A 22500-nucleotide genomic window follows, 5' to 3' on the forward strand; every position below is an offset into this window, starting at 1 on the left:
TTCGCCTTACGCGACTTGTTGTTTTGTCGTTTCAAGACATAGAAGAGAGTAGGCCGTACCCAAATCATGTGAATTTGCCTGCGAAATGTCATTTTCTTCGTGGGAGAGATCCTGTACTTGAAATGACGTCAATTACCTCATACAAATATAAAACAAGTCGCGTAAGGCGAAAATACAATATTTAGTCAAGTAGCTGTCGAACTCACAGAATGAAACTGAACGCAACGCAACGCAGCAAGACCGTATACTCGTAGCATCGTCACTCCACCGCCCGTGGCAAAGGCAGTGCACGTGGAATGGACAAGAAGAGCGGGGTATTCGTTGCGCTGAGAAGGATAGCACGCTTTTCTGTACCTCTCTTCGTTTTAACTTTCTGAGCGTGTTTTTAATCCAAACATATCATATCTATATATTTTTGGAATCAGGAACCGACAAGGAATAAGATGAAAGTGTTTTTAAATTGATTTCGGGGAAAAAAATTTGATAATAATTTTTATATATTTAATTTTCAGAGCTTGTTTTTAATCCGAATATAACATATTTATATGTTTTTGGAATCGGCAAGTGATGGAGAATAAGATAAACGTAAATTTGGATCGTTTTATAAATTTTTATTTTTTTTTACAATTTTCAGATTTTTAATGACCAAAGTCATTAATTAATTTTTAAGCCACCAAGCTGAAATGCAATACCGAACCCCGGGCTTCGTCGAAGAGTACTTGACGAAAATTTCAACCAATTTGGTTGAAAAATGAGGGCGTGACAGTGCCGCCTCAACTTTCACGAAAAGCCGGATATGACGTCATCAAAGACATTTATCAAAAAAATGAAAAAAACGTTCGGGGATTTCATACCCAGGAACTCTCATGTCAAATTTCATAAAGATCGGTCCAGTAGTTTAGTCTGAATCGCTCTACACACACACACAGACAGACGCACATACACCATACCCTCGTTTCGATTCCCCCTCGATGTTAAAATATTTAGTCAAAACTTGACTAAATATAAAAAGAAAGAAATACTCTGACGGGATTTTCACTTTTTCAAGTAGCCAAATTAACTGAAATTTAAAGAAAAAGTTAGAAACACTCTCAAGAATCTTTGACATATTTCATCTTCTAAACAGCCGAAGACATCCTTAGTTAAGATACTTAATGTCAACGTTCTGTTTCATTATTTAAGCCCACTCTTCGCGTATTTCACCGACTTTATTGCATGGAATATCTCAAACAAACACAGCCATCCTTTAATTTGATGACTACAAGCTAATCCTTTTCGTACTGACTCGACTGCACACCATTTTCCCATTCAGGCTTCATAAAAAAGAAATGAAAGCAGGTCACATTGCAGCTCAGTGATTTGCTCTGCAAAAAATCACCCATGGTGCCATGCGACAATGACAGATAATCGTTCCACACGGCTCTCATCTTAGTCTCATCAAAGAGTGTATCCCTACGGAAAGAGGGAGCACTTCGGCCTAAAAGTGATGCCAGACCTTCCCGCATTCCAGCTAGCCCCTCCCCCTTTTACCGACTGAGTAAACTTTCTCACGCTCAGTTTTATTGCAATGGCGAGCAAGGGACTCGAGCTGGTGTGCAGCACCAAATTGCCAGAATTCTCGCAAAAAAGGATTTCGTTTGTTTTCTTTTCCCAAGGATGACGGATGTATTGTTTACTTACTTTTATAAGTTATGAAATGTATAACTTAAATGTATTAGCAAACACTGTTGAAATAAGGTCTGTCTCATACAACACACACAGAGTCAGCGCAACTGATTTCTTTGCATAGCGTTTACCAAGAAGGGAAGAGGGGAACATACAAGCAAACATAGAGTAACTGGTGTATTAAGAGAGCGAGAGAGAGAGAGAGAGAGAGAGAGAGAGAGAGAGAGACAGACAGACAGACAGACAGAGACAGAGAGAGAGAGAGACAATGACAATGACAATTCTATATTTTACGAGGGTAACAGAATAAGCATTGATTGGTATACTTTTTTGCATCTGGCCCTCGCCCTAAAGAGGGACTAAATCTACCAAAAAAACAACCTACACATACATAATTAGTGAAACAGTATAAACATAAGCGCATTATAATTTATATGAAACATTGTAGTTTATAAATGTTCATGACAAGGTGCAAAGCAAAAATTTGCAAGTCAATTAGATTCAGAATACTATGCAATAGTACATTAACTCTGCAAGACAATGGATATTATGCAGAACATCATAATTTCGTGAACAAAACAAAAGAGAGAGAGAGAGAGAGAGAGAGAGAGAGAGAGAGAGAGAGAGAGAGAGAGAGAGAGAGAGAGAGAGAGAGAGAGAGAGAGAGAGAGAGAGAGAGAGAGAGAGAGACAATGACAATGACAATTCTTTATTTTACGAGGGTAACAGAATAAGCATTGGTATACTTGTTTGCATCTGGCCCTCGCCCTAAACAGGGACTAAATCTACTATAATAACTACTACTACATACTTACATAATTAGTAAAACAGTATAAGTTTATGTACATAAGTGCATTAATTTATATGAAACATTGTAGTTTATAAATGTTCACGACAAGGTGCAAAGCAAAAATTTGCAAGTCAATTAGAGTCAGAATACTATGCAATAGTACATCAACTCTGCAAGACAATGGATATTACTTTTATAAGTTATGAAATGTATAGAGAGAGAGAGAACGCAGGAACGCAGGAACGCAGGAAATTTAATGCGAGGCCACCGGCATATACGCATGGGGGTTTACAAAAGACACAGGAAAAAATAGGAATAAAAATCAACAACAAAATTTCATGGTTGTACAGAAACAAGAGAGAGAGAGAGAGAGAGAGAGAGAGAGAGAGAGAGAGAGAGAGAGAGAGAGAGAGAGAGAGAGAGAGAGAGAGAGAGAGAGAGAGAAACAGTTACAACATGTGAATTGTGCGTCATTTAGAATCAATGGATACAACACTGAATATGTAAATACTGTGGAAATACGAGGTTTCTTCACCAGCCTAAACTGACGTACGTACAACATTGATTTAAATACTTCATTAGCACTAAGTGACAAATCCCATTACTTTCAATAGTCACTAATAGTATGTTCATAAAGCAAATGTATGAAGATAAGTCTGTGAGTTTCTGTCTGCATATTTAGTTTTTTTTACTGTATGTATCTCTTCAAACACTGCATGAGCGCGAGTGAAATAGTTTTCACATGCTGGAAACAGTATGACCAGTGTGTTTTCTTCCCAGAAACAAATAAAACAGTCTTTTCGATAGTTATCTAAGTAGACGAAAACAAAAACAGTCAGTCACTCCTCTGTCAGTTCTTCCTTGCACCGTGGCAACTTTAGTCGGTCAAGCCGTTACGGTATATTGTAGGATCAGGGCCGGCTGCTCGCATCACTCTAGCTAGTAGCGCAGAGAAGGCAGTGCACCCTCTTTCCGTATAAGCTCTTTGGTCTCATCCTTTTCAGCTGCCATGTTTTTTGTGTGCACTCTTTTTCCTTGGAGGTTCGTCTCTCTTTGTGTGAAGATCCGCAAAGGGGAAGTAATTGGCTTGGACTGGCAGGAGAAGTGACTAGTTTTATGGGCTGAGTAATGGAGGCAGTAATGACAGAGCTGTGCTTTGATTGGCCCCTTTGATGCCCGGATCGCGTGGTTTTTGCTTTTATTTGGGCCATCCCCGTAGCCCTCAATCGGTCAGAGCGGTTACTTCTAAGTAATCTGTTTTCCAGAAGACGGGTTGGTGTAGGTGAGTGGGGTGGAGTGATTCGGGATGAGTCTCTAAGGGCCCAATCACAAGTTTTGTCCTGTTAAAACGAAACTATCTGTCTTTGAAAAAAGCAGTGTTACGGATTAAAAAGAAAATAAAAGAGAGAGAGAGAGAGAGAGAGAGAGAGAGAGAGAGAGAGAGAGAGAGAGAGAGAGAGAGAGAGAGAGAGAGAGAGAGAGAGAGAGAGAGAGAGAGAGAGAGAGAGAGAGAGAGAGAGCTCATTCTTGAATGCACGCTACAGATTTAAAGAAGATGGATTCGGACGTAACTGGTTCAGCTCACTCAGAAATGGCTACATCTTGCCTCCGACCCTCGAGTTTCAGTCCATCGGAAATTATTTTGCAGCTGGCGTCTAAAAGGTTATTCCTTTTGACGGAAACGCACTGATAGAATCGCAGAAAAGGAAGCATTTCTAATCAGCAAAGAAAAAGACAGCAAGATGAATGTAGCAAGCCCCTCTCTGCCCATTTTATTTGAATTAAGCGGTAGGGGGGAGGTGGTGGGGGGGGGGGGGGGGATACAATTTATGCATCAAACTCAGTTTTCCGCATAATGATACTTATATTGGCAATATGGATCACCAAACAAACATGAATGCGCGTTTCTCCAGAACACCCAAAACGTCTACCGTACGTACCATCATCAAGAATCAATGTGAATCCTGGCAATCTTGAGATCAGCATCTGATTTTCATTTGCTTGTCTGTCCACTTCATAGGCCGCTAGTTCAACGTACTAGTGAATATTTCGTTTTGTCGTTTTACTGAAGGTTCCCTCAACTAAATTTTCCCTTTTAAAATTATTGTCCACAGTAGTCAGTCAGTAGCGCGTTCCTTCCCGTCAAAGACTTCAGCGTTAGGTTCGGCTATAAATCTGGTTCCTGCTGTCAAGATAAACAGTCAACAGCAAAGTTTACCCATGCTTCAGAAGCTCTAATTGGGTCTGTTTTGAGCGGAGTACAAGATGCTATTTTTGACAAGTGTCAGCTGCTTTTTCCCCAAGGAAGAATTCGGTTACGGTAACTGCCTTGGCGTGGCGGATTAGCTGCGTTGAAAGTGATTAGCTGCATGGATGAGTGCGTAATTGCTGCGGTTTTGCTTCTAAAAGGAGGGAATGGGTGTTTTGTGGGAATACATTGAAAGGAACATAACCTTGGATTTTTTTAGAGATCATTTTTTGTTTGTTCTGCAAAATGTTTAGAGTAATTTGTGTTGTAAAGAACACAGAAATTCGTCCCCTCGAAGAAACGGGCCGGCAGACTGACAGACAGACAGACAGGCAGACAGACGGGCAGACAGGCAGACAGACAGACAGAGATCGACCGACCGACCGACCGACCGACCGCACGACCACCGACGGACGGACGCAAAAACAGACAGACGGACGGACGACTTGAGACATTTTCCAGGCACTAAAAGGAACAAAAACAACAACAACAAATAGAAGAGGGAAAGTTAAATATCTATAATACTTACAGCTGCGGACGGTTCCCGGTTCAAATCCACGGGACAAATGAGAGTGAACACTTTCTTCGCCGACTGGTCGTGATTCCAAGGGCGTTCTATCGTGACCTTGACCCAGTATCTCAGGTGGCCGTATTGACCTTCGAAGGACGTGGGTACGTTGCTAGGCAACTGGAACTGGAAAGGGTATGTGTACTGCCCTGCTGCAAGTTCCCTCTTCGCTCCCGGGTCTGGCGCTGAAATCAGAGAAATTAAAATAAATAAGAATTCAGAGATAAAAAACAAACAAACCAAAAACCAGTTATGTACATCTGTTCGCAGATGACCGCTTAAAAAGAAACAATTGGCAAATCGCCCACCCAAATGCCTGACAAATCCTGCTGTTTCTGCTTAAAACAAAACAAAACAAGAACAGGACTCTCCATTCTGTCCAAATTCCCCAGCAGTATAAATGCTACGGACTAAAATGCCGGCCAGCAAACTTAATTAAATGCTTATAAAAGACATTTGTTTCCGGAAATAACTCTAGTGTAAGGATTTTTTTTAGCGTGGTTGTGGAAAGGTTGCGCCCCACTTTAGTGAATCAAACAATAACACGTGCGGTGGTCGACCAGTTAAAACCAGCAATCGCAGCGAATAACTGACTCCGATGTGTATGTTATGCACTGTCCGCTTAATATGACCACATTTTATTCAAAAATATACAAATTGGAGTTTACGATTTGTTGCTGCAATAATCGGTTGCCCCGAGTGATCGCCGACAACGTGTTTTGCCGAAGGTCACGTCAGTTTCGCTTGAGGTCAAGAAGCACGCGTGCTCAGCGATCACCGCGGGCCATCGCAAGTGAATCATGGTTCCGATGTGTAGATTTTCAACAACAAAAAGGCATCATATCGGGCGGACACCACCTAACATTCACATCGGAGTCTGTTATTCGCTGCGATTACTGGTTTTAACTGGTCTCACTAAAGTGCGGCGCGACTCTTCGACAACGCTTGGAAATCCTGACAGAACCATTTCCGAACATCGTCTATTCTAGGTCAGTAGGAAAAGAAGTACCGGTACTATCTCGTAGGCTAGACACAAATCTAAGTAGGTGTGAACTCAGCAGGAGTAGCTTGTTAGTAAACCGACAACATTCCGATGCAATCTCTCACTCCAGAAGTAAAGCTACTTTAACTAAAGACGAAACTGTGTAAGTGAGATAAAGATGTACCTTATTGGTGCGTTGATCGGAACCGATGCACGCTCGATCTTGGAAAGAGAAATTTCTCCGTGAATCATAGATGTTCCAGTTATTAGTTAGGTGTTTTTGACATCTTGCCATGTAATTCGTAGCTGTGGTGATAGATAAACAAGTACTTTTATCGGTCAATAAAGGCAGGCGCATCGATGTTTTTGCTTACCCCACCAGAACATCTCTATATAAATAGATACAAACCAAAACGCAGATCTCGGTTGAAGAAACTCTCTTGTACACCAGTACGGTTAGTGTAGTGTTAGATGCCAGTGTAGTCTCCCAATCTTTAGCATTACAACAATGAGAGCGCAAATGACTGAACCAGGTGCAGTGTATTATTAGTACCGTGATAAAATTAATGTTGAGACCAAACTGTGAAGACGTCTCCGATGATATCGTAATTTATCGCACACGCGCAGCAAGTCGTTGCTCTTTTTCGGTGAATGTTGCCAGGAACCGTAAATCACCGTCCTCTTCATTACCTCGGCGATAGGGTGAGTATTGCTTCACTTCAGATTTCATTTGCAACATAAACCGTTCTTTGAACCAGAGAAAGCACCATCGTTACAACATCCGTCCATACCCCCTCCCCCGTCCCTCATAAACGCCCAACCTCCGCTCCATTCTTTGCGTCAGTCCTATCTGATTGCTTCTATATATATATATATATATATATATATATATATATATATATATATATATATATATATATATATATATATATATATATATATATATATACGACTAGTGTCTGTCTGTCTGTCTGTTCGCGATGCACGGCCAAAGTTCTCGGTGGATCTTTTTCAAATTTGGACACCGTATTCAGCTACACCCCGGACACAACCTCATCGATGAGATATTTCAACACGTGCTCTCAGCGCGCAGCGCTGTGCGCGCTGAACCGATTTTTTTTCGGGATCCACTACCAGTAACTCTTCCTTATCTTCTCCAGTGTTTTCAGCCGCGATTATCTCCCTTCCTCCGTGTGGCGTCAATCCATATTCCCGTTACTACGTTACTATTTTTAGAAGGTCACTGCACGTTACTATTTTTAGAAGGTCTCCAGTGTTTTGCGCGTTTATCTCCTTTCCTTCGTGCGCCGGCGAAGCCGGCGTGCCGGGTCCCAGGCGCAGCCTGGTATTCGGCTCTACTTCTTCCCGGCGAAGCCGGTACCCGGCGAAGCGGGTAATCATCTAGTATATCTATATATATATATACGACTAGTGTCTGTCTGTCTGTCTGTTCGCGATGCACGGCCAAAGTTCTCGGTGGATCTTTTTCAAATTTGGACACCGTATTCAGCTACACCCCGAACACAACCTCATCGATGAGATATTTCAACACGTGCTCTCAGCGCGCAGCGCTGTGCGCGCTGAACCGATTTTGTTGTTTTTTGTCTGGATCCACTACCAGTAACTCTTCCTTATCTTCTCCAGTGTTTTCAGCCGCGATTATCTCCCTTCCTCCGTGTGGCGTCAATCCATATTCCCGTTACTACGTTACTATTTTTAGAAGGTCACTGCACGTTACTATTTTTAGAACGTCTCCAGTGTTTTGCGCGTTTATCTCCTTTCCTTTGTATTCGGCTCTACTTCTTCCCGGCGAAGCCGGTACCCGGCGAAGCGGGTAATCATCTAGCTTATATATATCTATATCCCATGACCTCCCTTCTTTGTCTCTGTTACTTCAGTGTGGGTATATATGTTGTATTTTTATAGCTCAATAAATACATCATGGACTCCAAAAAATATATGATAGTGCAGATTCCGATTTGGGCAAAGAACTACTTTCCTCCCGACCTTTGACCTCGCGCCGAACAATGTGACACATTTGTATGAAGTTCCAAAATCGTATCGGCTCAGAAAACCATATCAGTTGCACGCAAAAATGAATCTCGGAACTGATCTGATGTATGGGATGCAATAAACAAACGTTTCTTTCATTATGAAAGCAATGCAGGTCGAAAAAAACGAACATTCAACTTACAAGATACGTGACAGATGCTAGCGAACGATCGAACCTACTATTCATTCTCTGTTTGCTCTCCGTGTGTCGACAAGCATCGCTACCATAGGAATAATCCAAAAAAGAATATGCAACACAACAGAAAGAAAATGTGCTCCCTCAATACTGTTTCGAACGTTTTCTCCGTGTCCCTGTCTACTGCAGACCGGTTTACAAGAACATACTCTGTTACATACAGTACGAAACACTGCCATGAAAACCAAAACAAAAGAGTAGTCTCCCTTGCACCCGGACAACACACAGATAAAAACAAGAGTTTAAGCTGGCACAACCTTAATCCAATCAGAAATATGCTTAAAGGTAGATTGTAATACACTCTTAATTGCTTTGCTGCTAAAGAGTTCTATCCGCAGTTTTATTAACCCGTGCATAACACTAGTTTGAACAGTCGAACACTATCACAATGCCAAAACAAAAAAACGAGTACCCTCCCTTGCATCGTAGCAGACGACTGTTTATCTGGCACCAAAGAAACGTCCAAAAAGATGTCAAAACAAATCCTGTCTCCCACAGGGCCGGACCAAGTTCGTTTGAGGGGGGGGGGGGGGGGGGGTTCCAACTGAAGGCAGGGGTCCAAAGTCCACTTTTTTTTTCTCTGAGAGGTACATTGGATGGCCGGGGGGGGGGGGGGGGGGGGGGTCCGGAACCCCAGGAACCCCCCCCCCCCCAGATCCGGCCCTGTCCCATTAAGGTGAACGACATAGTAAAGATCAACGGAGGTGAGGAAGGGGTAGTTAAGAGTGTTTCAAGGCCACTTGTCTTCCCTATACTGGATGTGGTGACCCCAAACGGCACCAGACGCAAAATCCACAGAATAAATGTACAAAAACTGGCAAGTCTGCCATCAAACCCTGACATTGACCACATTCTGATGCCCCAAAATGTGCTCGAAGAACTTGACATGGACTTTCCAGAAACTGACAACTCCGAAAACACAAAATCAACGCCGAAAGTAAAAAAACGCTTTGCTGAAACAGAAATACCAGACATACCGACGTTTATTGCTCAAAACACCAGCCAAAACACACTCAAGAAAACTGCCCATGATGTTAAGCTGCTAAAAACCTTCATTCAAGAAAAGTTGCCGAACACAGAGCTCGAAATTCACCAATTGACGCCATCCTCCCTCAATGAAATTCTTTCAAACTACTTCATCGCACTGAAAAAAGCTGACGGGACAGATTATGAAGCAACGTCGTTGCGAAGTTTCTGGGGAAGCATTCACCGACACCTTAAAAGCAAATCGTACCCCCATGACATCAATCGTTCCCCTTCTTTCCAGCAAGCCCAACAGACCTTAAATGCCAAACTAAAAGCGCTAAAAAATGCAGGCAAGGAGAACATGCAATACAGTGCTGAAGCTCTCACGAAATCAACACTCTCTACGAAAGAAACCAACTGGGCCAAACTACTGCAGAATCTCTCCTGAACACCATGTGGTGGAATAACTGCATACACTTTGGTCTAAGGGCAGTTACCGACCACCATCAGATGAAATGGGGAGATGTCACTCTTGGAAAAGATTCATCTGGCAAGGAGTACCTGAGGTAAAACGATCTGTATTATAACAACGAAAGATATTTAGTTATGCAGATCAAAATAACAAGCGCAGCATGAATGAAACTTCCAAGCCCAAACAAATTCTGATCACATAATCACAGATAACATTATATGGGATATGTATGCCTAAGAAATAAGAGCACAACAGCAGGCTTGTATTTTTCCCAAATAATAAATGCCTATGATAATTATTGATTGTACCTATAGCAAGACCTTAAAAGCAGTTGGCTTTATGGTATTTCACAATCATACTTCTCCCAATTACTCGCCGCAAAATAATGGGTAACTGGATTAAACTATAATGCAATAATATTATAATTCAAAAGTACCACACAGAGAAAAATTTATAGCAACCCTGAAATTTCATGCTAACACTAACAGCATGCAACATAAAACAAATATCAACATTTTTAAAGGTTTAGTAGAAAAGGGAGAAACAATTACTGACTAATGTTTCAGTTACAACGAAAGATCCACAAAGACCAGGACAGGGGAACATGTCACAAACATCAGAGCTGTACGACCAACAGTGTGGGCAACACCCCAAGATCCGACAAGATGCCCAGTGGCAACTTACAGGCTATATGCTGAATATCGCCCAAAAGACTACTCAGGAGAAGACGACCCCTTCTACATCGCGACCACAACTGTCCCCAACCCCAAACCAAGCACAACATGGTTAAAAAAACAGAGAGTTGGCGTCAACAAGTTGGCGACTTTAATGAAAAATATGGCAATCAAAGCAGGTCTGACCCAAAACAAAAGAATAACCAACCACAGCGCAAGGAAAACCATGGTGCAAACATTGGTAAACAAGCAATTTGCCCCCACAGAAATAATGAATTAACCAGCCATAAGAATGTGCAGTCCATCAACACATACTCAAAAATGTCAGAAGAAACGCACAAAAAAATGAGCACAGCACTGGCTGAATCTCAATCTACACCACAGCAATCAGTCACCTCATCAACACACCTGCAATCAATAACTGCAGACATTCCCACAAGCAGCATGCACACATACATGCATCAAGAACACACAAGAACAGCCACAATGCAAAATGCATGCAGCCACCAGCCAACCCTTCCATTCCCTTTTTTCGGAGGCTCTGTGTCCAACTGCACCATCAACATTAACGTCAACCCACCACAATCAAATTCCACAGCTACAGTCTCACTCGCAGTCACCGACACACAGAGTGAAACTGTTAAGCAAGCAGCCCCTGCCAAGCGTCCTCGACGCAAATAAACTTAATCAATGTCCATCCCCATGATCTTTAGTTCTAAAACTTGATTCAGTTAGTGCATCAAACAGTCTTTTTCGCAGTAGCGGTTGCCTTGCTTTTAGTAAGTTTTAGTCAATTTTAAGCAATAATTCTGCATCTTGTGAAATATTGAACATGCAACAACAAAGAAACCACTTCCATGGCTAAGGCACTATTACTTTTTCTCAATGTTTATTCAGTTTATTTAGTGTTCTACTTTGATAGTAAGTTTATATGTGGTGATGTTCACTTCGCTTCAAACATGTTGCTACTATTTGTTATTTTCAGCAGACATATCATATGTGCATCTGTTTTCAGCAAAGTTTGCATTGCTGAGTTGGTTGATTTCTTACCCACAAGTACATTGTTATTTGTTAATGTTATTTTAATTGCAAACTATTACTAGCTGTCAGACTCTGATACAAATTATGCACATTTATGGGCGCAGAGCCACAATGAAATGTGTGAAAATTGCTTCTGTATTGCATTCAAAAAACCTTTAGATTCAAAAAAAAATGTTGCAACAACATGTATCAAAAATTATTTTGTTGTTATTAGTCTAGTTCATCCTGAAAAAAAAGAAAAAAAGCTTATCTGTCATCTTATCAGACCTTCTTCGAGTGGTGTGTGTGTGAGAGTGAGAGTGAGAGTGAGAGTGAGAGTCTGTCAGCAGTGTGTTTGGTGACGTCTTCAGTTCCTCTGGCAGTGTCGGTGTGGGAACTGACAGAAGCTAGGGAGCACAGATAATAGAAGCCCTGTCACATAGACTAATCACACAATCAATAAACATTTGGCTCATGTTTAAAATGACAGTTTCGAGTTTATTACTCAAACCAACAACACTGGTCTGGTGACATGCGTAGCGGGACCGACAAGCGTCCTTACCTGGTTTGGCTTCGCTTCGTTATCAAACATCGGCTGTTTCACGTATTTTGCGAGCAAGTCTACTCTTTTGCCTGGCTCTGCAGTAAGTCCACATTGGCGATGAAGGTATCCAAGAACTTAACATGTGTGTATTTTTCCGTAATCCAGTCATATTCCTTCAAAATGCAATCAATCGGCGGTGACAGACTTGGTGTCGACTTCACCAACTTGGTCCCGTTTTCCTCACACCCATACCAGTTTAGGTTCATCCATGCAAACACACTCGCAAAACAGTTTATCACGTAGATACATTTCAAATAGGGAGCAAATGGTTAAATCTAAACCTACATATTTGTTCCCTAAAATTTGCTTCTCTGTCAATAAGCCTAATTGTATAATAATACGTTCGAGAAAAACAACGTGGAATCGATTCTGAATCGAGTAAGCCAAATGGGTGCCAAACCGGTTTCGCCCGTTCTGCCGACTGAAACGCAAAACAAAAGAATTGTGCGCTTCAACTAAATTGATTTCTATACGACTTCATTACTTTCTTGCAACTTATGAACCTTTACTTAAAGCTTTTAAATGGTCTGAAAGTAGTGTTACCGCGTACTTATCGATGCACTCATTCGTTTTATTTATTCAGCGACGGTCACTTAGTTTAAGGTTGCAAAAGGGCCAAGTCTCGCTGGAACCACTGTTTTACACTCCACAGATCGCAACAGTGCCGCTAGTAGTCTACACTTTGTGTTTGATGGTAGAATGGGATATACAGGTTACAACACTCGTGGTTTTTTATATGGCTTGTATTTCAGTCAAGACCCAGCGGGAATATCAATCGAGATCCACTCGCCAGAGGCTCGTGTCTCCCGATGATATTCATCCGCTGGGTCTTGACTGAAATACAAGCCATATAAAAAACCACCCGTGTTGTAACCTATATAATATAATTATAGGTTGGTTTGGTTTTATGTCACATCCGCTATATCATCCAAACCGACACTGAAAAAGATGCTGGTTATTTTTGTGTTTCTATAACCCACCACACTCTGACATGGTTTACAGGATCTTCTCCCTTGCGCACTTGGTCTTTTGCTCACGTGTACACCCGAAGCGGTATAGGGCTCTAGTAGGTCTGCACATAAGTTGACCTTGGAGATATGAAAAATCTCCCACTTGGCGCGGCCGGGATTCGAACCTTCCGCTTAGGAGCCCGGAGTCTTATCCAATAGGCCATTGCGCCCGTCTGACCCATATCACTGACCCAGTAAGGTTTATCCCAGGTTGTTGCAGGTACTTTGTAAACATCGCTTCCAACCGATATGACGGGCAGCTAATGAGTTATGAAGAGGCGCTGCTCATACATAACAACATCGACTTGTTGATAGGCATACGGCGTCAGCTACTGAACAGTAACATAAGATTAAAAAGTAAACAGGACTCTGCTTGCAATAACAAAGAGAGTCTGAGCAATGAGGTAGATCGGTTGTAGTGAAGTTTATGCAATAGGATAACCCGCTTTCAGATCTATGTCAGGAGAGCGTATGTTCGGGGGAGGGAGGGAGGGAGAGAGAGAGAGAGAGAGAGAGAGAGAGAGAGAGAGAGAGAGTGAGAGAGAGAAAGAGAGAGAGCGAGCGAGATAGCGAGAGAGAGAGATAGAGAGGGCGAGAGCGAAAGAGAGAGAGAGAGAGAGAGAGAGAGAGAGAGAGAGAGAGAGAGAGAGAGAGGATATGAAAGGAGAGAGAGACAATTGAGATAGAAAAAAAGACAGAGAGACATAATAACGAGAAAGAGAGAGAGAGAGAGAGAGAGAGAGAGAGAGAGAGAGAGAGAGAGAGAGAGAGAGAGAGAGAGAGAGAGAGAGAGAGATCTTTTTCTTTCTTTATTTGGTGTTTAACGTCGTTTTCAACCACGAAGGTTATATCGCGACGGGGAAAGGGGGTGAGATGGGATAGAGCCACTTGTTAATTGTTTCTTGTTCACAAAAGCACTAATCAAAAAATTGCTCCAGGGGCTTGCAACGTAGTACAATATATGACCTTACTGGGAGAATGCAAGTTTCCAGTACAAAGGACTTAACATTTCTTACATACTGCTTGACTAAAATCTTTACAAACATTGACTATATTCTATACAAGAAACACTTAACAAGGGTAAAAGGAGAAACAGAATCCGTTAGTCGCCTCTTACGACATGCTGGGGAGCATCGGGTAAATTCTTCCCCCTAACCCACGGGGGGAGAGAGAGAGAGAGAGAGAGAGCTTAGGAGGTACAACGATCCTGACTTCACAGACCATTAGCGCGATAGCTTGCACAAAGGACAAAAACAAATAACTCATCCACGACTTATTGAAACAGCCATGAAGGACGGAAGAGAAAACAAAAGTGACTTATTGCTAGAGGCATTGTCGGTGCTGAATCGGCACTAATCGGTTACTCAACCTTGGAAGCTACAAAACAAAGCAGTCAACAACACAATTGTGCACGCGTTCGTACCTAACGTGCTTATCCTTGCTACTTCTCTAAATCACAGAGAGTGCCATCAAATATGACAGTCATAGCCACTTCGAGTACTCTCATTCTCTCTCTCCTGTCTCTCTCCTTGTCTTTGTCTGCCTGTCTGTCTGTCTCTTTCTGTCCCTCTCTCTGTCTGTCAGCCAAAAGTCAAAAGTCTCTCTGTCTGTCTCTGTCTCAGTCTTGCGTGTTAAGAACTTACTAACACAGACACAGAGTGTACAGCGTGCTATTAATATTTCAAGACATACGAGATAGCCCTTATATACTCTTCTGCTACCGAAAATGGTCAAAGTTCTATCCAAAATAATGCCAAATGCCCGCATATTTCACTTACAAAAACAATCCCAGATCCTAACGCTTTTTAGCGCTTATAACTAATAGTATGCAGTTGAATGGACTTGGGCGGAGTCTACATCACGAAACGCGCTGCACGAAGCTTTCGCACTTAATTTTCGGTAAAAAAAAGACTTTGCAAAGTCTCTGCGAAGTCAACTTCGCACCCTATTAAGAAAGGCCTTCACGGAAAACAATCACAGATCTTAATGCTCTCTGTTCTCTATCACACCACTTATAACTCATACTCCACAATCAACTGCTTTCAATATATATTACTCAAGGAATTTTTCTCTCAGATCTTCCTTCTCTCTCCTATCTTTGCTTTTGACGGATCTCGGTAATGAAAACAATCTCCATTCTGTCATAGTCTGTCTTCTCTCGCATCTTTTATGACCAATTATTCTCTACACTCTCTACGTTTCCCACTCAACGTAGGCCTTTGTCATTCATCAAAACCATAACACTGCTTATCACTCATACTCTGAAATGACCTGCTTTCGCCGTTTTTCTCTCTGTTTCAGCTTTTCATTCTGCCACTTCTCTCGCATCGCTTATCACCATTATACTCAACAATTACCTGCTTGTATTTTGTATTTATTGTCAGGTTGTACTTGCAGACGCTGACATTTTTACATCTGCTTATTTCACCACTCGTCGCTTAGTAGATTGCAATTTGCAGCTTATAGTCGTGTTCTTTTTTGGCCGATACTCAACATGAGGGGTTAACTGACGAATCTTGTCAGTTTCATTGGAGGAGCCTGTGGTTGTGCATCCCGCGTGGATACAATGCCTATCCAACATCAGCCAGTAACTGACGGATGTTGACGGTTTCATTGGAGAAATGTGTGGATAATTATATAGCATACCTTGATACAATGGTTTTTTTAAATTTAAATTTTTTTTTTTAACAAAATAAAAGAAACCTTCGTTTTCTTGTGTAATATCTGTATCCCAGTCGCCTCCTGTCTGTTAATGCCTTCACCTGAACCCTGCAAACCCCAGGAGTTTTTCCTTATTGTTTTATAAAGGAGATGTCCTTGGTGTTTCAGGTGCTAGAACTATTGCCTGCCTTCCGTAATGACGCATTCGTGTTGTTATACATGTGTCAATATTTTCTGATACAATGATAACCATAAAGAAGCGATCCTTTAGAATACACCAGGGGAATTCAACGAACAGGCATCACAACGAGTTTGTTTTACTGTAATGAAGACAAAGTCAAAAGAGAGAGGTAACAATTTACTACTGCGATTACGACTAAATACATTAAATATAGGAAAGGCTCTTTACATCAGTGTGTTAATTATACTGGAAGCACTAAGTGCAATAAAGAAACAAAATAAAAACAAAATAAAGCTGAAAGCGTAGTTTTTCTGTTTGTGTAAGATTTTCTTGGATAGCTGGGGCCAGTTTCATAAGATAGCAGTGAACCGACTGACAGTCGATCGACTGCCCAGTCGATGGACTGTGGTTGATCGCCGGGTCACCGAAAAGCGCGTTTCATGAGCGAATCACCGTCACCCGCGGACAACCGCAGTCGACCGACTGTACAGTAATCCGAATGGCCAAGTCGAGGGCTAAATTTAGCAACATTACCACTTCCGTTTGCTCATTCGCACGTGGGAATGGCCGATTTCAAAGAAAAAACAAGTCTCGGCCCGCTCAAAATAACAATGACCGAGACTTTCAGTAATTCCTTCGCGTGACGTCGAACCATCTTACGCCATAATGTGACGTCTTCAAGACATAACCCTGACTTGTCTCCTGGATTACTGCGTCATGATAGATACATTTCGAAGAACAATCACAAGGTTTGGATCACAATCCAAACAAGTGTGAGCATTCTGCCATTGACTGTGCGGATAATTACATTTATTTTCGGTTTACCGCAGTAAGCCGAACACAGTGTTGGGGGGAGAGCATCACCGTGTTTGGCCAACTTCCGGTGAGACGACCCGCAGTCGGCCGACTGAAATTTTGTTCGTGAAACCCGATAACGTCGGATTACTGTGGTTCTCTCGGACAACTGCAGTTGGTCGACTGTGTTTCTGGCTTATGAAACTGGCCCCAGATGTTACACAAGTGGACACTTAAAACAAGTCGCGTAAGGCGAAAATACAATATTTAGTCAAGTAGCTGTCGAACTCACAGAATGAAACTGAACGCAATGCCATTTTACTCGTAGCATCGTCAGGCCACCGCTCATGGCAAAGGCAGTGAAATTGACAAGAAGAGCGGGGTAGTAGTTGCGCTAAGTCAGAAGGATAGCACGCTTTTCTGTACCTCTCTTTGTTTTAACTTTCTGAGCGTGTTTTTAATCCAAACATATCATATCTATATGTTTTTGGAATCAGGAACCGACAAGGAATAAGATGAAAGTGTTTTTAAATTGATTTGGACAATTTAATTTTGATAATAATTTTTATATCTTTAATTTTCAGAGCTTGTTTTTAATCCAAATATAACATATTTATATGTTTTTGGAATCAGCAAATGATGGAGAATAAGATAAACGTAAATTTGGATCGTTTTATAAATTTTTATTTTTTTTTACAATTTTCCGATTTTTAATGACCAAAGTCATTAATTAATTTTTAAGCCACCAAGCTGAAATGCAATACCGAACCCCGGGCTTCGTCGAAGATTACTTGACCAAAATTTGAACCAATTTGGTTGAAAAATGAGGGCGTGACAGTGCCGCCTCAACTTTCACGAAAAGCCGGATATGACGTCATCAAAGACATTTATCAAAAAAATGAAAAAAACGTTCGGGGATTTCATACCCAGGAACTCTCATGTCAAATTTCATAAAGATCGGTCCAGTAGTTTGGTCTGAATCGCTCTACACACACACACAGACACACACACACACACACACACACACATACACCACGACCCTCGTCTCGATTCCCCCCTCTACGTTAAAATATTGAGTCAAAACTTGACTAAATATAAAAAAAAGAAGAGATAAAACAGCCCATATATTATAAGAACAACTTTTCTATCCAAAACTTAACTGACTTAACTGACTTGGCACTTTTTTTTGAGGGGGGGGGGGTTATTCTTTTTAAAGGTATATCTTTCAATTTATTTATATTAGCACCCAATCAACACTATGAAATGATCAATCAGGAGCTGTCTAACGGTTCTGAAGGTTTGTGTTTAAACGCATACATGTACTACAAAACAAGGCCAACAGTGGCAGAGGTTGAAAGTATATGTTTTAGCTGACCCCTGTCATCACAAGCAAGAATCGCCAAAACAAGATGGCCGCTAGTCAAGGGAAACCACTCCCAGACAAATGCTATACTATTCCAGAAATTAAAAACATTTGCAGTCACGTTTCAAGCAGCAGCAGTACATTTTGATCACAAGTAAGCATTTTGTCCCCGAACTGCCCTATTAAAAAACTTCTGGAGACAGGACACCGAGAAAGTGGTTAACTGACGAATCTTGACAGTTTCATTGGAGAAGTGTGTGAATATAATTATAGCATACCCTGATACAATGTTTTTTTGGTTTTTTTTACAAAATAAAAGAAACCTTCGTTTTCTTTTGTAATATCTGTATCCCAGACGCCTCCTGTCTGTTAATGCCTTTCCTACCCCTACCCCGTTCTGATGGAGAGACTGAACTGAACAGAACTGGCGATTTCCTTTACTTCGTTTTGTGACGTTTTAAATCTTCATGCAATGATTTTGTTCTATTTTTACCACACCTCTTATCCCTGATAAAAAGTTTGTAATACTCAACAATCAAATGTGTGTCACATCGGTTCTAACAGTGATACTTCATACCCTTCGCTGACGTTATATTTCTCACTACTTATTTCACCACTCATATTAACTCCGTCTGTGACTGAAAAGAAAAGAAGGTTTCCTTGATAGCCACGATTTTCTCCGTCAGCCGTTAATACCCCCATTCCACACAACAGTTCCAGGTCCCGTTCCCGTACCGACCAAGGAACGGTGCGGGCACGGGAGGGAAACGCAATGGAACGTAAATTATCGTTAACGGAACTGCTTTGAACGGTAGGGTCGTTAGGGACGGTTGAGTTTGGGCTGCATGTTCAAAATTTTAGCCGTTCCCCTCCCGATCAGAATGAACGGTAATGGAACCTTAACCCATCGGTAACGGAACGATTGGATCGTTAAAGGAACTTAAAACAACGGTAACGCAACAGTAGCGCTCCCACACACTGAGCTGTCATACCCACATTCCACACATCCGTTCTAGCTTCCGTTCCCAGCCGTCCTGGGACGGCTGCCACTATGGTCAGACGCTGCTCAAAGATGCCAAAAACGGCCGTTTGTGCAGCGTTCCATTGTTGTGGCAGCCGTCCTTGACGCAAGACACACACATGCACATTTTCAGAAGGATAAAAGAGAGAGAGAGAGAGAGAGAGAGAGAGAGAGAGAGAGAGAGAGAGAGAGAGAGAGAGAGAGAGAGAGAGAGAGATATTCATTGGAAGCGATTATACAGGCTTACAATTAACGGGAACGGGACCTAGAACGGTTGTGTGGAATGGGGGTATAAGGTGACGTATCTTGACAGTTTCATTGTAGGAGTGTGTGAAGATACTTCACTTCTTAATACTGTGCCAGTACTTGCGAAAAATAATCAGACCTCTAACACGTTTTGCACTATAATAATGGCGGAACAAATACGCAGACTGTCGCTCAGCTGATTCCGACGAGTACACACGCTTTTGTCTTCTGGAATGGCCTGGAAGATGGCAACTTAGACGAATGAACATAATTGATAAAAATACCTTAGAATGAATACCTTTTGTTATCCTGAAGAAAAATACCGATGACAAAGATGAGTTGATCTACTGGCAGAGTGCACTTGCACGAAAGAATAACAGAGAGAGAGAGAGAACTTTTTGAACTTTGAACTTTATTACAGGAAAGATAGCATTAGGTCCGTAGGACCTTTCTTACAGCTAGTCCTGATCTAAGCAAAATGGTTATAATCGAAATGGGAATACATAGGAACAAACTTTTTATGATGAAGCGCAGACACACGCAATAATAGTAATATAAGAATAAGATCATTTTTTACCGACATGTGATATACAGATATCACAATACGGGCAATACAACCATACATTATCAGAACACACACACACACATATATATATATACACGCACACGCACACACACACACAGAAGATCAACTAACTTATAAGGCAAGCCAACATAACACGACACACTAACCAAATAAAGGATCAGGTAGCAAAGTAAAGTGATCTAAGATTTATGAAGGAATTACCAAGCCAATATAAAATGCAGTAATACTATCTTAGATACTAGAAGGAGTAATACACGAGAATGTATTCTTATCACACCAAGTTGACGCAAGACACACACATGCACATTTTCAGAAGGATAAAAAGAGAGAGAGAGAGAGAGAGAGAGAGAGAGAGAGAGAGAGAGAGAGAGAGAGAGAGAGAGAGAGAGAGAGAGAGAGAGAGAGAGAGAGATTCATTGGAAGCGATTATACAGGCTTACAATTAATTGAATCGTTCACAGCCAGAGAAAACAATTTCAGCAAGAAATATTGCAATATAGTGAGAGATGCAGCAAACCCAGACGAGAAGTTCTTGTTTTGCGCAAGTATTTTTGCTGAGAAAGCCAACTGAACAAACAGTTATTCAGTGTATCTTCTCGGGCAGATTTGTTTGAGAAATATAACAATGAGCACTAAAGTAGCACAAGAAAAACATGAACGAGAGAAAGAGAGAGAGAACAAGAGAGAGAGACAGAGAAAGAGAGAGAGAGAGAGACAGAGACAGAGAGAGAAAGAGAGAGAGAGAGAGAGAGAGAGAGAAAGAGACAGAGAGAGGGAGAGATGGAGAGAGAGAGAGAGAGAGAGAGAGAGAGAAAGAGCGATGGAGAGAGAGATAGATAAAGAGAGAGATAGAGAGAGAGATAGAGAGAGATGGAGAGAGATAGAGAGAGAGACAGAGAGAGAGAGAGAGAAAGAGAGGGAGAGATACAGAGACAGAGAGAGAGACAGAGAGACAGAGACAGAGAGACAAAGACAGAGATAGACAGAGAGAGACAGAGAGAGAGAGAGAGACAGAGAGAGAGAGAGGAAAACTGGAAATTCAAAAATGGAGAGTGTTGATGCCATGATTAAACAGTGCAGTAAAAGAGATCTCAGTATACAGGGAAAAATAACAGTTATTAAAACGTTTATGACTTCCCTATTTGTGTATATTATGCAGTCTGTTGGTCTTCCAAAGCAAGTTCTCACACAGCTAAACACGAAACTATACAAATTTGTATGGCAAAAACAATATAGTAATAAAAAAGCTTTTGAAAAGATAAAAAGGAAAATGATGGAGTCTGAATATGAGCATGGTGTATTGAAAATAATCAATATGTTTGATATACAGAAAGTATTTTATTTAAATTGGATTGGACGGTTGCATGAAGCAGGTCGAGAAAATTGGAGTGCAATCCCAAAATGGCACATTCAACAATTAACAGATTTTAATCATTTGGAAAAAAATAACTGCACACAAAAGGAATTACAAGGAATTGAAAAAGTTCAAAATGATTTTTGGAAAGGTATTTTTGATATATCTTGATAATAAGAATAAAGTATGTTTAGAGGAAGTTGACAGAAATGATGTTGGTAATCAACTGTTATTTAATAATAGACTGATTCAGTTTAAAGGTAAAGTGTTGGATTTTGTAAAATGGCACCAGAAAGGTTTTAATGTTATAAATGATTTGTTGAATGGTGAAAGAAATCAGTTTCTGTTTTGTGAAGATGTACAGATCACTGTGCAGCAACACCCTGCAATAACCTTTTTTGAATACAACCCTGTGATGAATGCAATCCCAAAACAATGGAAAGATTGGATTGTAGACAACCCAGCACATATAGTTAATGTAGATATGATTGATGATGAATTGAATGTGTTTAAAAGCAAACCCAAGTTAATTAAGTTATATTTAAAGAAAAAACAGAATTATAGCATTGACAAATCTCATGCAATCGATTTTTGGAAAAGAAAACTAGATTTTGTTTTTGTCGAACAGACGTGGTTGTTGTCACGACAGGTGACAAAAGAAGTGCTCCTGCGTGTGTTGCAATGGAAAATTTGTCAGAATCTATATCCCACCAATATTTTATTACATAAAATGAAAGTAAGTCAAACAAAAAACTGTAACATATTTTGGATGTTATGGAAAACTTTTTCTATGAGTGTCCCCGAATTAGAAGGTTTTGGACTTATATTAAACAAATGTTGAACAGTCTGACAGGTCGGGCTTTCTTATTGTCTATTACAGATGTATTATTCGGAATCGAAGAATGTCAGGAATCAGCGTTAATTAACCATGTTTTATTGATAGCAAACTAAATCGCATATTCCATTGGAAATTGTATTTCAACAAGACCTTGCGCTACGAAAGGTTTATCCCCATTGTCCTTAGTTAGATTGTTATTGAATTAAAA

At 41.0% G+C, this 22500-nt stretch overlaps 2 protein-coding genes across 2 annotated transcripts in view; both read right to left on the reverse strand.

The window, feature by feature from the left end:
• The window catches only part of LOC138949517 (arrestin domain-containing protein 3-like), a 14769-nt gene extending 8696 nt beyond the window's left edge, over positions 1-6073 (reverse strand). Inside the window, exons 1-2 of the mRNA XM_070321384.1 lie at positions 5983-6073; positions 5233-5456 (exon numbers count right to left, since the gene is read on the reverse strand). Coding sequence (XP_070177485.1) covers positions 5233-5456; positions 5983-6073 — 315 coding nt within the window. The remainder of the gene's footprint in view (positions 1-5232; positions 5457-5982) is intronic.
• Positions 1-22500, reverse strand: part of LOC138981243 (arrestin domain-containing protein 17-like) — a 75134-nt gene that overhangs the window by 33651 nt on the left and 18983 nt on the right. The gene's annotated exons all lie outside the window — the stretch shown is intronic.

This window comes from Littorina saxatilis, linkage group LG1, assembly GCF_037325665.1.
Source record: "Littorina saxatilis isolate snail1 linkage group LG1, US_GU_Lsax_2.0, whole genome shotgun sequence".
Lineage (NCBI taxonomy): Eukaryota > Metazoa > Mollusca > Gastropoda > Littorinimorpha > Littorinidae > Littorina > Littorina saxatilis.